The sequence below is a fragment of the Histomonas meleagridis genome (assembly GCF_020186115.1).
Source record: "Histomonas meleagridis strain 2922-C6/04-10x chromosome Unknown contig_1, whole genome shotgun sequence".
Classification (NCBI taxonomy): Eukaryota; Parabasalia; order Tritrichomonadida; family Dientamoebidae; genus Histomonas; species Histomonas meleagridis.
The window spans coordinates 453871-469522 of NW_027150746.1; the positions used below are offsets into that span (position 1 = coordinate 453871).

General features: G+C 32.9%; 8 protein-coding genes across 8 annotated transcripts; 4 read left to right on the forward strand and 4 right to left on the reverse strand.

Annotated features, from left to right (window-relative positions):
- Nucleotides 1–852, reverse strand: GO595_000130 (uncharacterized protein; the record flags this gene model as incomplete). The annotated part of the gene is made up of 1 exon (XM_067914081.1): nucleotides 1–852. One exon carries the CDS (start codon nucleotides 850–852, stop codon nucleotides 1–3), a length of 852 nt encoding a protein of 283 aa, XP_067779585.1.
- Nucleotides 853–2040: 1188 nt separating this feature from the next.
- GO595_000131 (uncharacterized protein) lies at nucleotides 2041–2577 on the reverse strand (the record flags this gene model as incomplete). Its single annotated transcript, XM_067914092.1, has 1 exon — nucleotides 2041–2577. The coding sequence occupies one exon, from the start codon at nucleotides 2575–2577 to the stop codon at nucleotides 2041–2043; it is 537 nt and encodes a 178-aa protein (XP_067779586.1).
- A 2746-nt stretch (nucleotides 2578–5323) lies between these two features.
- GO595_000132 (putative DTDP-glucose 4,6-dehydratase) lies at nucleotides 5324–6358 on the forward strand (the record flags this gene model as incomplete). Its single annotated transcript, XM_067914103.1, has 1 exon — nucleotides 5324–6358. One exon carries the CDS (start codon nucleotides 5324–5326, stop codon nucleotides 6356–6358), a length of 1035 nt encoding a protein of 344 aa, XP_067779587.1.
- A 191-nt stretch (nucleotides 6359–6549) lies between these two features.
- Nucleotides 6550–7227, reverse strand: GO595_000133 (14-3-3 protein; the record flags this gene model as incomplete). Its single annotated transcript, XM_067914114.1, has 1 exon — nucleotides 6550–7227. One exon carries the CDS (start codon nucleotides 7225–7227, stop codon nucleotides 6550–6552), a length of 678 nt encoding a protein of 225 aa, XP_067779588.1.
- A 729-nt stretch (nucleotides 7228–7956) lies between these two features.
- On the forward strand, nucleotides 7957–10944 carry GO595_000134 (family 10 glycosylhydrolase; the record flags this gene model as incomplete). The annotated part of the gene is made up of 2 exons (XM_067914125.1): nucleotides 7957–9342; nucleotides 9664–10944. The coding sequence occupies 2 exons, from the start codon at nucleotides 7957–7959 to the stop codon at nucleotides 10942–10944; spliced, it is 2667 nt and encodes an 888-aa protein (XP_067779589.1).
- Nucleotides 10945–11486: 542 nt separating this feature from the next.
- On the forward strand, nucleotides 11487–12041 carry GO595_000135 (uncharacterized protein; the record flags this gene model as incomplete). Its single annotated transcript, XM_067914136.1, has 1 exon — nucleotides 11487–12041. The coding sequence occupies one exon, from the start codon at nucleotides 11487–11489 to the stop codon at nucleotides 12039–12041; it is 555 nt and encodes a 184-aa protein (XP_067779590.1).
- A 566-nt stretch (nucleotides 12042–12607) lies between these two features.
- GO595_000136 (uncharacterized protein) lies at nucleotides 12608–13933 on the forward strand (the record flags this gene model as incomplete). The annotated part of the gene is made up of 1 exon (XM_067914147.1): nucleotides 12608–13933. One exon carries the CDS (start codon nucleotides 12608–12610, stop codon nucleotides 13931–13933), a length of 1326 nt encoding a protein of 441 aa, XP_067779591.1.
- Nucleotides 13934–13986: 53 nt separating this feature from the next.
- On the reverse strand, nucleotides 13987–15219 carry GO595_000137 (dolichyl-diphosphooligosaccharide--protein glycosyltransferase 48 kDa subunit; the record flags this gene model as incomplete). The annotated part of the gene is made up of 1 exon (XM_067914158.1): nucleotides 13987–15219. The coding sequence occupies one exon, from the start codon at nucleotides 15217–15219 to the stop codon at nucleotides 13987–13989; it is 1233 nt and encodes a 410-aa protein (XP_067779592.1).
- Nucleotides 15220–15652: the final 433 nt, after the last annotated feature.

Sequence of the window (15652 nt, forward strand, 5' to 3'; positions counted from 1 at the left end):
TCATTTTTTTTCTTCATCATCATCAAGGTTGATTTCAATATCCAAATCGCTATCTTTGTTTACATCTTCATCAAGATTAAAATCTATATCTTCAATATCTTTATCTTCCACTTTCTTTGGTGGATTGGCAGCATGTTCATCATCGTCTTTGAAGCGATCAGAAGAAAAGTCATCAAACATATCTTCTTTTTCTTGAGAAGATGAAGATGAACTTTTCTTTTTATTGTTTGTAGCTTCAGGCAATTTTTTATCGGGTTTTTCGTTTTGAATAAGTGGAGCTATTTTTAAAGGTATTTTATTTTGGGGTTTGCTTTCAGGTATATCTCGTTTTGGATTTTCAATTGTTTTCTTTGGAGGTTTGATCGCATCTTTTTCTACAGGTTTACTTATTTTTTGTGGAGCTTGTTCATCAAGCCCTTCTTCCTTGACAAACTTTGCAACTCTTTGTGAAAAAGACTCTGTGGATTGAAGTTGTTTTGTTATTTTTTCTTCAAGATATTGGGTTGCATTAACTCCATCAAAAGCAGAACTAAGAAGGAGCTTAGTTTTTTGGGTTTCTGTGTTTATTGTATCAAGTGTAATTTGCATTTTTTGTTCTTCTAAAAATTTGAAAACAAGTGCATATGCTCGAGACCATGCTTCATCATCACGGCACTTTATGTTTGGCTGAAGTGTTTCATATATTGGTTTTTTTGAACCAATTACTTTTTTTGAAATTTCACATGTGAATTTTGCTTGGGAAACATTATCAACTCCACACTCAGCAAGCTTCTTTTCTGTTCTTTCATTGAGTTCTTCCTGTGGTATCCTTGGTGGAAACTTTCTCCCATTTCTTATGTGCAATTTGCTCATTTTGATTCTTGTAAATCTTTAACGGACATATCGTTATTAATCAAAAAGTGGTAACTAACCTCATTCAAAAAATCTCCAAAGAGAAAAATGTTTTCCAGCCAACAATTTGTTACGAAACTGTAGTTACAGCACAGAGTATTCTTGAATAAAAAAAATTCAATAAATTTTTTGAGAAATGGAATAACAGATCATAATTTATTAATCATATTGAAGTGATTTAGCAACACTTACTGCTCTGTTCTTTTACTTCTTTTGTCTCAGTTTCTTTTGGCGCTTGAGTATAAATTTTTTCGATTACAGATTGGAATAAACGTTCGACATTATGTCCTTCTAAAGCAGAAGTTTGGAAAAAAAAGAAGCCATTATCTGTAGCAAAAGATGATGCAGATGCTTCATCAATGGCTATTTCGTCTTGCAAATCGATCTTATTTCCAACTAGAAAAAGAATCGGATTAAACTTTCCTCCAACTGAATCCATAAAAATTTTGTGCCATTGAGGAATATGATTGAATGTTTGAATTTTGGTAACATCATAAACAAAAATTGCAGCACACGCATTTCGATAATAAATTGGTCCTAAAGATTGATACTGTTCTTGTCCAGCTGTGTCCCATATTTGTATTTTTAGGTTTTTGCCTTTAACATTTCTTGAGTAAATAAAATTCGAAGCGCCAATGGTTGGTTCATAATTTTGCAATTTTTGTCCCATTAATTTCATTAGTAGTGCTGTTTTTCCACAAAATGAATCTCCAATCAAAATTACGCGTGGCAAAGGTTGATCTTCATACATACGAAAAATTCCGAAAGAAATACTCTCAATTTTTTTTGTCATTTCTTTTCCCTCAAAAAACGCCGTTGTTTTTTTACGGGAATTTTCGATATTCAAAAGAATGAACTCAAGTCAATGATATTGTTAAAATAACTAAAATACAAATAATCCCAATGCCACAAACAAATAAATGCCAGATCATATTATTTTTTGAATTTGGAATTCCAAAATTTGTCGAATATATTCATAGATGAACTTTGAAGTTCATGCTGCTTCCAAACATTGAAACAAAATTTATGATGACTGGTTATGTTTTTGGAAAAAATTAATAATTCATTTTTTTTTTTTTTTTTTTTTCGTTTTGCAAATCTTGTGATGCGATTTATCAAGAGAGAGCCTTAAAATGTTTTTAACAATTTTTATTGGAAAATGAAACGAACAAGTAAAAATACAACAACAATATAAATCAGCCAGAGATAGGCCCGCCATCCTACCCTCTCACTTTTAACTTCTGTCATTTGTACGTTTGTTTTTTCGGATTTGTTAGTTACATTCTCAAGATTATCACGTACATTATCTAGAACTTCTGCATCTATTCCTGTGTAAAGTCCAACTTTGATAACATTTTGCTTAATTTTTTCTGTTTCTCTTAATAGCTCATCAGTCAAAATCGATTGCTTATGCTTTTCTTGTGCTAGAGCAATTTCATTTGGTGTTATACATACAGTACTTGATTTTGGCTTTGGAGCCACAACCTTTGGTGCGATTTTGCTTTGCATGTTTTTGATTCGTGTTAAGTATTCTTTTGATTCTTGAGAAGAAATGATATTTGAGTTACGTAGTTCATTAAAAAGTTTATCAATAACAATCATGTTCTCCTTAATGCAATCTGGGTCAGTTAGTTCTTCTGTTCTTGCTAAAAGCCTTTGGAATGTTTTAAATTTTCGTTGACTCATTTTGCAAAATGGCACTTTTTATGCAGGGCAAGATTTTAAATGATTTCATATAAAAATCAGGAAAATTCTCATCAATCGCATTTAAGACTCAATGGTGAAATGAAAGAACTCATAGAATTACCTTCAGTTTTCGAAAATCAGCTATTATATGAAAATTTTATTAATAGCTTAAATCAAATTCGGGAAGCTGTTGCAAATGGTAATGGAATTGAATTAACATCAGGATTAAGAGATCTGGTAAGCTCAATCAAATATGAAAAAACAATCCCTTTTCCAAATCAACAAATAGATGATTCTTTACTAATTCAAAACCTGATTGTTTCAATCAGAGAAATGCCACGTGAAGAAGTCCTTGTTAATTCTTTTTTCATATTCAAAATATTAACACAAGAAAAAGGATATTGCCAACAATTACTTGCAATGAATTTTTTTAATGAAATTCCATTTATTGACTTTTTACAACAACCAATGTTAAAATTTCATTCAAACATTCTTCTTATGCTCACTAATTTTTGTCAACACGTTGAATTTTTTGATCTATTTACAATCGAAATTATAAATATAATCTTAAAAGTTTTTTTAATTGAAGTTGAGCCGCAACAATACTATTATCAATTAAATTTTTTAGTGCAATATACACTTTATCCAAATATTTCCAATGAAATTTCATCACTAATTCTTGAAAGTATTGGAACCTCAATAAATTATAAAACATTTCAAGCAAGCGAAGGAAATCATTTTAATCAAATTGACACAATACTTTTAAATCTTGTTAAATCAAGAAATATTGACATAGGAAAGTTCAAAATTTTCGGGTTTAAAAATTACATCAAAAATCGATTTAAAACTAAACAATTAAATAAAGACTTAATTTTATTTTCTGGATATTTTATAATCAATTACAGAGCTAAATCAAATCTAATTGCATTTGATTCTAAAGATATTATATTACATTTGCACGCAAATAATGAAAACTTACCGTCAATTCTTTGGTTATTATATCAAATTGTCGAAATCAAAAACAAATTTCTTCAAGAAAATTTTTCAAAAATTCTTAAAAAATTATTAACAATATATGACGAAGCTAATTATAATATAAAAAGATATTCAACACTTCTCGTGGCATTGATATATATAAGAGCTTCGTCATCTAAAAAATATTTTAAAAATTTAAATTTCGTTTTGTCAATCTTCAACCAAATGTTGTTAAATGAAGACATTGAATTAACTCACCAAATATCTCTTGCACTTGTAGTAATTAGAAATTACGCACAAAATGAAAATATGGATATGATGGAGAATCAAGACTTCGTCGAATGTGTTCAAGCTATTCACTCGTTGACAATGTGTTTGGAAAATTTGGATGTGGGCATTTTTTTAGATGAGTTTCCGATAATAAATGATGAATGATGCATGATCCAAATTATCCGTGGAATTTGTTATCTTCTTTGTATTTGTGAAAATCTTTTCTTTTGTTTATTTTGTCTTATAGAATTTTGTTCAGTATTTTCGTAATTAGTTCGGAATGTATAATCTTTTGTATAAAAGGAAATATTGATGCTTCGGTGTCCTTGTGACAAAATGCATATTCTTCTATACTTTCAATGTTATCAAAATTCGTAATCTCTTCCAAATTCGAATAATAAAATGAATCAGTAACTGTGATGGGTTTTCATATGTATTTCCTTCAATTGCTGCTGGATAATAATAAATAGTTTGAACATTTTTATCATAAAGAACATCATCATCATCATTTAAATTACAAAAATATGGATTGTTTTCAGATACTTTAAAAAACTTAACATTAGGACATAATATAAAAATAGCATAACCAAATGAACTTACTGATGCTGGAAAAGTGATGTTCTGTAATTGAGTATATTGCTCAAATACACGATCTCCAAATGATTGAACATTTTCCCCAATTATAACTGATTCTAAGCTTGAACAATAATAAAATGCATAAGATCCAATTGATGTAACAGAATCACCAATGATAACTGAAAGTAAAGAAGACCAAGTAGAAAAAGCAGAACCTGATATTGTTGTAACACCACTTTCAATTATAAGATGTAAAGTTGTGCTTTGGTAATTAGATCTTTCATCAAATTCACTTGAACTAGGATGGTAAGTGTTGATGTTTCAGTAGAAAATGTTTCAGTTGTATGAATGAAAAAAATAAGAAAATTAGAGGAAGAAATTTGTTTTTCATAGTTTTATTAGGTTTTATTAATTTATTAAATAAATTTATTGAAATGTGTTTCATTTTGTTGAAAAATAATTCAGTAACAATAAAAGTGAGGAAAATTATCACAAAATTATGTAATAACATACAATGATTTCGATAGTATGTAGTTGAAAACCATAATGCTTTTTTGAATTTGTATAGTTTACATATAACCATAAGTATACATCCTTATTATGATTTTCATAATTAATTTCATAAAGTCACATGAAAAAATTGGGGTTTGCATGATGGATCATTCTTTCAATCCATTGCTATGTATTATTAATACAATATGTTTAGAAAGCACATATTCAAAATGAATACCCAATGAGCATCATTGATAAATACGTTAAATCACTTCACACCTGAAAATTAACCACATCACTTGGACGAACGTTTTTTACACAGGGGCTCCCTACACACCTGTAGTTTAAAATTGTGTTGGTCGGCTTTTTTTGTCATTATAAACTTATCAAAAAGCTTTTTTCAATTTGTCATCATTTTCAATAAGGCCATTCGATGGAAGAAGAGTATCAACCAAACTCAGTCCTTTTAACAGGTGGAGCAGGATTCATCCCATCTCACGTATTAAACTACCTCGTCGCAAAGTATCCTGATGTCAAGTTTGTCTGTCTCGATATTCTTGATTATTGCTCCAACATCAAAAACATTGAACAATCATTAAAATGCCCTAACTGCTTTTTTGTCAAAGGCAGCATTCTTAATTCTGAATTAGTTTCATACTTAATGGAAGTTCATAAAATTGATACTGTCCTTCATTTTGCTGCTCAATCCCACGTTGATCGTTCCTTTGGTAACTCTCTTGAGTTCACCAAGACTAATGTTTTGGGAACTCATACTCTTCTCGAATGTGCAAAACGATATAAGATTAAGAGATTTATCCATGTTTCTACTGATGAAGTCTATGGTGAAGTATTAAATGGCAATGCTGATGAGCTTGCTATTCTTTCTCCAACCAATCCATATGCATGCAGCAAAGCTGGTGCTGAATTTGTTTGCCAAGCTTATATCCGCTCATTCCATATGCCCATTATTATCACACGTGGTAACAACGTCTTTGGACCAATGCAATTCCCTGAAAAAGTTATTCCCAAATTCATTTATCGTCTTCGTGAAGGCAAGAAATGCTGCATCCATGGCAAGGGCGAAATTTTGAGGAACTTCCTTCATACATCTGATGTTGTCAAAGCATTTGATCTAATTCTTCGTCGTGGAAAGGATCAAGAAATCTACAACATTGGTACCGAGTATGAAATTAGCATCAATGACTTATGCAGGAAGATAATCCGCATAATGAAGATGCCAGGAAATGAAGATGATTGGATCGAACATGTCGAAGATAGAGCATTTAATGATTCCAGATACATGGTTAACTCTTCCAAACTCAACAAACTCGGCTGGAAAGCAAACACTGACTTCGATACTTTACTCGAGGAGACCGTTAAGTGGTATTTAGATCATCCCGATTATTGGGATATTAACTACTTACAACAATACCTTGAACCACATCCCAGCAAGATCAATGATTTTTAAGTAAAATTAAAAATGATTGACAATTTTTTTTGTCAACTGACAAACGATATGACATATTTTGAATGCAACGATAAGTAATTTCAATATGGAAACGATGTTGTAACCATTGAATTTTTTATCGTTTGTGTTGTTGTTCACTCTCATACAGATCAAAGAAGAATTATGAATGAAAATTAGGAAATTCGTTTTATTTACATTTGCCAATTGTTGAGGTTGGAAGAAATCAAATTAATGACTTCCATCGCATCTTCTTTTTCATCAGGCGGTAGCGATTTTGCAGCGACAAGGGCTTCTTCATAAGCCGTTGTTGCTAACTCTCTTGCAAGAGTTTTGTTTCCGGAAATTTCATAGTGGAATACAGAAAAGTTTAATGCTATTCCCGTTCTCAAAGGATGGGCAGGAGGGAGAGCAGCCCTTGCAGCATCGTAGGCTTGGGTGTAAGCATTACGAACTTGTTGGACTTGCATTCTATGTATTTCTGCCAAATATCTACAATAATCAGCTTTCATTTTCAAAAATAAAATACGAGATGGTTCGCTTGTTGGATGTACTAGGAAGGAGTTATCAATTAATGTTATATATTGGTTAAGAAGGCCAGCAAGTTCTTCCTCGATTTTGGATTTAAATCCTCGTAAGGCAATAACTCTATTAACTTTACCTTTGTTTTCTTCTCTTTCTTCAACAACACAAATTATACGACTTGCGCGACGAAGTTGATCAATCCTTCCTTTTGTAACAACGCTTACTGTAGCTTCATCTTCTGGTGTAAGTTGCCCATGAACAACTGCAAGTTTTGAAACTTCATCTGAGGCTTTTGCTGTAAGTCCAGCTGTATGGTAAACCCTTGCAAGGAACGAATGCTTGTTCATTTTAACGTTGTTTGATAAGGCCGTTTCTATCGGTTAATTTTGACCACTTGGCAAGACATTTTTGTATTGAATTTGATCATCCTACCAGAAAAATTGGATCATTTCTGACAAATTAAGCACCACAAAAAATAAAATTTATTAATTAGCTTCTCAGAAAAAGGGATCACGGCCAAATAAGCATATAAAAAGTTGGTGTAAATATGTGAAAAAATTGACTGCTTTATTCATTTTATAGGTTGAGTGAGTTTATTTTGGCACTTTTTTCTCAGAGATGGATCCATAAAGACTGTATGAAAGGCTGAAGGAATAAAAGAAAAGATTCAAAAATTATGTATTAATTTTTCACAACCAAAATACTATGCTCATAATGAAAATCAAAGGTATTCATTGCTTTTTATATAATATTTTTTGAAATTGCAATTGGATATAATTAAATTCTTAAGAAGATTCCAAAAAAAAAAAAAGGTTTATCAAAATCATACTTAATGTTTTATAATAACGAATTAATATATGTGATCGATCACATGAAATCAATACTGAATGAAGTGACGAATTGTTTTTTATCGTGTTATTATTCATTTCGGCACAATAATTTTAACCACACAAAAATGAATAAATAAATCGGTTATCCATACAAAATTTTATTCAATTTTTGAACAATACCCACCTTCTAACCGTTACTTATAAATTGAATGCGGACGGTTATGTAAGCAAAGAAACAAAATTGGAATGTTTTTTGCATTGCTTTCGCTAGCTTTCTCGGCCAGTGATCCATTGCTTCATCCAAAACGCGAGTTCCGTGGTGCATGGATCCAATGTGTTAATGGTAACTTAATGGGTATGACAACTGAACAAACACAAGCAAAATTAATCTCACAATTAGATAGTCTTCAAGAAGCTGGAATCAATGCCATCATTTTCCAAGTGCGTGCAGAATGCGATGCATTATACAATTCTGAATATGAACCATGGAGTCGTTTTCTTACTGGAAAGCAAGGCGTAGCTCCAAACCCACTATGGGACCCACTTCAGTTCATGGTTGATGAATGCCACAAGCGTTGCATGGAACTTCATGCCTGGATTAATCCATATCGTGCACAAACCGCCGGTACAAAAGAACTTGCAGAAAACCACCCAATCAATGTCAAACCAGAGCTTTTCCTTACTTATGCTGGTCAAGTTTATTTCGATCCTGGATATCCTGAATCTCGCCAACACATTCTTCAGATAGTTGAAGATATTGTTACTCGTTATGATATCGATGCCATCCATATGGATGATTACTTTTATCCATATCCAAGCAGTGGTGAAGAATTTGGCGATACAGCAAGTTTTGCTGCATACAGCCGTGGCTTTACCAACAAAGGAGATTGGCGTCGTGACAATGTCAATCTTCTTATCAAGGAGATGCATGAATTAGTACGTTCCCTTAAACCATGGGTCAAATTTGGCGTATCACCATTCGGTATATATCGTAACAAAGCCTCAGATCCAAACGGTAGTGACACCAGAGGACTTCAAAACTATGATGACTTATATGCCGATATCCTTTTATGGGTTAATGAAGGATGGGTTGATTATAACATTCCACAAGTTTATTGGCAAATCGGATATTCAGCCGCTGATTATGATGTTCTTGTTCGTTGGTGGGCTAAGTATTCATCAGAGCGTCCACTTTACATTGGCCAAGATGTTGTTCGCACCATCCAATATAAAGATCCAGCCAAACCAGACCAAAACCAAATCGAAGCCAAGTACACACTCCAAAGGCAATTCGCCACGATTCAAGGCAGCTGCCAATGGTATGCTCAAGCTGTTGTCGAGAATCAAGGCGGCTATCGTGATGCGCTCATCAACACGTACCACAAGTACCCCGCACTGGTTCCAACTATGCCATTTATCTATGACAAGGAACCAGGAAAAGTGACATCGTTAGCAACCGCCGTTGATGGTGACAACCACATCTTAGTTTGGAATGCTCCAGAAGCAGAAACAGAGATGGATAAGGCTATAATGTATGTCATTTATAGGTTTGATAGCGAAGATAGTGTCGATTTGAATGATCCTGCTAACATTGTCGGAATTACAAGAGATACATATTATATTTTGCCTTACGTCGATGGCACAAGTAACTACATTTATGCTGTAACTGCTCTTAACCATTTACAAGCTGAATCAAAGGAAAAGACTATCAAAATTAGCTTATAATCATTGGGTAATTCGCTAGTAAACACTTCTTAGGTCCAAATTTTTTATTATTTTGTGTGTTTGTATATAAAAACATTTTTTATACAGTGATTTAGATTTGATGTTTGAATCAGATTATAAAAAAATTAACAAATTTTGAATGTTTTTATACAAAATTATATGGGAATGAAAATAACTTGAAAGGCACGGGATTTGTCTTTTAAATATTTGAAATAATGGGTTTTAAAGCCCGTTGAGGAAAAAAAGGGCTTTTGCTCAGTAATTGGCAAATTTCACTGCATTGAAAAGGTTGGATTAGCTACACAAAATTTAATTGAATTCATTGGATGTGAAGTTAAAAGTGCTCGTTTAAAGGAGGAAATGATTGGATCGCTTAATGTTGTTTTAACACAACCTAGCACTCCAGCTTTCCCGCTTAGTCATGACAATTCAAATGGAGATCTTATAATAAAGCAAAACGATATACTTGATAGTCCAAAAGGCACTAAATACAAAGTAATTTCATTACTTGGTCGTGGTCAATTTGGTCAAGTTTTAAAAGTTCAAGAAATAGTTCCTCATTCAAGTGGAACACAACCTCCTGCAAATTATGCCGTAAAAATATCTAAATCACATCATCGATACCGGCAACAAGCTCAACGCGAAGTCCATATCATGATGCAAATACAATCACAGATTACAGAAGCCGAGAAAGAATGTATTGTTCAATTATATGATTGGTTTATTTATCATGATCATGTTTGCATGGTAATTGAGCTTTTATCATTTGATCTTTACGAGGTCATCAAACGCCGCGATTACAATGGTCTTCCACTACAACTCGTCCAGGTTGTAGCTAAGAAGATGCTTGTAGCCTTAATTGCATTACAACGTATTGGTCTTATTCATTGTGACCTAAAACCCGAAAACATATTACTTGGCGACATATACTCTTTCTCTGTCAAGATGATTGATTTTGGAAGCACCATGCCATCAAATCAAAAATCTCAATTTTACATACAATCGCGTTACTATAGAGCGCCTGAAGTTCTTCTCGGAATGGACTATTCATTTCCCATTGATATGTGGTCGCTTGGTTGTGTATTATTTGAACTTTTTACTGCGCTGCCACTTTTTCCAGGTCAAAACGAGTTTCAAATGATCGAATTGATCACTACAATGTTAGGTAATGTTCCCGAACGAGTTTTACAGCACTCCACCAAACGGAACATGTTTTTCAATGAAAACGGAACACTAAAAACAGAGCAACAATACTTTAATGACAATGGCCTCGGATCGATGCCGCAAACTGAATTTAACTATAAGTACTTCATCATACCAAACTTGAAGAATGTGATTCTCGAATATGGCAAGAAAACAACAGAAGAAGTCAAAAGACGCGAAAGGCCGAAGCGATTAATGTTTTACGACTTCTTGGAGAAGATATTAAGAATTGACCCCGACGAAAGATTGAAGCCGAACGAAGCACTACAGCATCCATTCATAAATGTGGACCTATCGAGTGGATGAATGAATTGTGTAGTGATTGGAATAGATGAACTTTGTTGTGATGTAATTTGGAAGTGTGATAATTGACTTCCAAGTGAAAAAACATTTACAGAAACTTTTTCCATAATTTGAAGTGCGAAAAGAGTCATTTCCCAAACTCTTTCCTATCGATAGAATTGTTTGGATTGGAAAAAATTCAAATTTAGATTTTGCTAAAATAAAAATGCGAATTATAAATTTTTGGTTTTGTAAATTGATTACCAAAGTTCTGATTGCTTATAATTACATATATGATTCTTCTTCTCTCTTATCGATGTTTGTTACTTCATATTTGAATATGCATCAATAAAAGGATTACACAATAATTACATCGTATCTATTTTTAAAATGCTTTCAAGCTGGTTCCTCTAAAAAATACATAATGATGATGTCTAACGAAAAATTTAATTTCAAAGAACTATAAAAGTTAAGCTTTCATTTTAGTATTGACATGCGCACATGAAACAGCCTTCTTGATTTTTGGAGCAAACGGAATGTGAAGTCAGTTTTCGAACGTTTAAAAAATGGAAGAAGAAAAATTGGTTGAATGGCTTAATAACAAAGTCAATGGAAACCTACGAACAATAGAAGAAGCTTCTTCAGGTCGTGAGATTTGTTATTATTTGATATTGATTACTGGAAAAGCAGCAGAAGCAGCAAATGTAACAAGAGGTCGAGTACCATTTGAAAAGTCTACTAATTTCCAGCTGGCAAAACAGATTTATGGGAGTGAACTTAATCTTCCATTTGATTTTAATATGGGAAAATTAGTATCTGGTGATAAAGGAGAACTTTCAAGAATAATTTCTTCTTTAATTTCTCTTGATCCCGAAAAGTGTGAAGATCAAGAAATGTCTATTGATGATCTTTTAGATAATCTCGAAAAAATCTTAAATTATAAATTAAAGGAATTAAAGCAGTTTAGAAGTGAATTAGACTCGGTGTCTGAGGAAAGAAACTTTTACTTTGATAAATTAACACGGATAGAAGCATTAACAAAACAATATCCTCCAAATGATGTACACTCAGTAACACAACTTTTAGAACTTCCTCCTGAAGATTTCAAGCCCTGTAAATAATTTTTGTATTAAAATGTAAGTATTTATTCAGTTATATTTTAATGTTGTGAAACAAAATCACTTTTATAAATTTTAATTTTTTAATATTTAATTTACTTCACATTGTTAATTAATTTGCTTCATATTCATTATTGGAATTTATCATTTTTAATAAGATATTTAAATTTTGAACATATTAATATTCATAACATTACATATAATTTGAATACTTTATATATTTATAGTGTCTTGTGCTCATGCTTTTCCTTAAGATTCTTTAATGGCTTTTCAATAAATTCATTTCAATAAATATATTTTTTTGTGTTAAGGAAAGGTTTATATTTTTAAATTATTTTATTTACTGGATTTCGAAATCTTAATCTGATCTATCTTTTCCTTTTTGATTTTTTCTACCATAAGAGCTCACAGTTGGTTGGTAGCAACTTGCCCCCTAAATAATTAACATTTTATCTGTCTCCATTCCTATGGAAATTCATTAAGCAACGTAAGGATTTAGGGTGCCCTGAAGAGAACCGTCAGTTTTTTGTCAAACTGTTTTTAATTCAATTATACTATCGTCTTATATTATGGAATCAAAAGAGCAAAAGCGTCTTTATGATGCAGGAATGCACATAATCCAACTTGCCATAAAAGCAAGAATTGAGGGAAATCAAAAACTTGCAGAGCAGTATGCCACAAATTTTCTTGTTTTATGTCAATCTATTGAATCAAACATGAAAGAAGCATCAAAGCTTCCGCAAGACCATGTAATGGAAAGCCTTGAAAAGTTAAATGAAGGTAGAGTAGCACTTAGCAAACAACTTTCTATTGCAAAAGAGCAAAAAAATGCCAAATCCACTAAAGAAATTCAAGCAGCTCTAAACACAGTTACAGCCCACTGCAAAGTCATGAACCTTTGTCTTACACAAGGATTTATGCCTCCAAAGATTGTACAATCTCAATTTAAATATCTTTCTCCAGTTGTTCAAAATATTCCAGAAGAAGATATTGTTGTAACCATCAAAAACCTCGAGACGACAGATCCAAATGAAAACAATTCTTATTCGTTTATTGCATATTCCCCAACTGACACAGATAAACAATGCCCAACCACTACTGAACGATTTACGCCAGGAAAAGTTTCGTTTCCCATTTCGTTCAACTGTATCAGACGCAATCATCCAAATTTTGTTGAACGTTTTCTACGTAAATCAGTTAAACTCGAGCTTATTTGCTTTACTAAACATCTCTTCAAGATTAGCGAAGCCAAAGTAGCCACGTTAGATATACCCGTTGCTCTTCTCGAGTCTCAATCAAAAGTTCAAAAAGATTTCATAATGGATCCAGTAGCAAACTCCAAGCACAATACCCAATATTCCATAACCATTGAAATTAAAGCCAACACTTCTCTCAAGACCCCAGAGTACAAAGTTTGCGAAATTGATTATTACACAATTGCCAAAGATGCACAAATCCAAAAGCCTACTCTTAAGGTAACGCCACGAGAAGTGAGCCAGCTTACTCCAGAAGAGAAGAAGCAACTTTCTTCGAAACTTGTTCCATGTCGATTACTAGAGCCATGGGAACTTGAGAGGTTCATTTGCTTACAAGCGCTCCGTCATATCAAGGAGTCCACGTCCAAGAACATCGAAGCGTTCAAGTCGTTTAATGTTGTTTATCCACCGAAAATGGAAGAGCAGCTAAAAACCGTCGAAAAACGGTTAATTGAATTGGAGAATAGCATCAAAACCTCGAAGATATCTGTTCAAGATTACATTAACATGGTCAAGAAACAGATATTAAGTGATGCGCAAGAGATCAAACGAAGAGGAAAAGACACTCTTGAAGGGAAAGCATTATTTGAAAGGCTCCAACTCATGATGAAAGAAAGGGACAGTTTAATCAAAAAGTGAAATTTTTTTCATGTTCAATAAACAAAAAAATAAAAAGATAAATGTGATTTTGTTTAATTCATTTGTTGTGGCTTGTGATAAAGGAAGTGAACTGCGGCGAGAAAAGCGGCGGCCATTATTAACATCATCGAAACTTGGTATGGCTGCGCGCAATATAAGAACTTCTCCTTCTCGCGTATTGCAAGTGGCCTTATTGCGATTGCCATTTCTTCTCTCGCATTCATCCATCCTTCTTTATCTGTGAATACTTTGATCTTGAAGTTACCTGCACGATCTGGGAGCATAAGCGTTTCTTGATAATGGCCAGGTTCAATCATCTTCATATGTCTCCTTACAAAAACACCGAGCATAAATACTTCAACTTGAACATCGCTTTCGGTGTAATTCTTCCATTCGCCCCTATCGGTGTAGACAACATGGGCGTTAACGGTCACGTTTTGCTTGATGTGGTACTGAACGGGAGTTTCTCCAGTGGCAGCATCGCAGTGGCTTGCCTCGACGATTTTAACATGGTTCTTGTAATGGATAAGCCATTCGCTAAGTTGTTTAAGAAGATCGCGATTTCCATTTGGAATTGGTGCACTAAGTTTGCCCATGCTTTCGGAAAGAGTGACATCTTTCTGCATGGTGATGTCAAGAGCAAAGGTTGATGAATGGATAATTACGATACGTCCACCATTTCGTGCTTGAAATGCTGATATCGGAATTAAATCATTGGCAACATGTGGTGAATATGATACAAGATCTGGTGTAGATGGAGTATGCTCAAGACCACCAACAACAATTGGAAAACGGAAATCATTAGGGCGATCAATTGTTGAATAACCACCTTCATAAACAAGTGGATTAACTGGTTTGGAAATAATTTGTGGTGGGGCTACAATTTTACGAAGAACAATTTCCTTGTTTCCATAAATGTCTGTCATTTTATTGGAACTAATAACGCGAAGGTTGAGATGTCTATAAATTTTGTCTTGAAGTTCGCTACCTTGTTCTGATGAAAAAACGTATGCATTGCCACCATTATCAACAAATTCGAAAAGATCTTCTGCATTGTTACCTAAACAACCTGATTTACCGCACATTATAACAACTGTGTCATATATTTTTTGTCCAAAGCGTTCGAGATAAACTTGTTTCTTTTCGCATGTCGAAAATGTGATTTCGCAATTGAGTGATTTTAAGTCATCAAAGAATGTAGCGTATTTATCTTCATCGCCTTTTGAAGAAAGTAATGCTAAAATTCTATGTGATACCGATAATGACAAGAAAGTTAGAAAAAACATTTTGACCAGATACAAAAGTGACAGTTTACTTAAATCAGCCAAAAATAAAGAAAAATCATTACGAAGCGAAGTTTAATTTCATAAATAAATCTCATATCTTTACGATATACATTGTTGTGATGTATTGTACTTTATCTTGTCATCAATTCTTTATTTGGTATTCTGCACATATTTAGTTGAGTTAAATATGTCTTTTTGTAATTTCACCAGTATCATTTCTAGCTGTTTGTTTTTATTTTAATTGTGATAAGAAGTATTCGATTTTGCCAACAGAAATAGAATTCAGTTTTTGTAATTTGTTTCTCCTGTTCAAATTATAATTCTTTCCTTTTTGTTCATAGTTTTAATCTACTATTCATTTTGTTTTCTAACATGTGTACACAGATTTTGAATTGTTTTATTAATACTTAAAGATAAGTAATTCTTTTCGAAT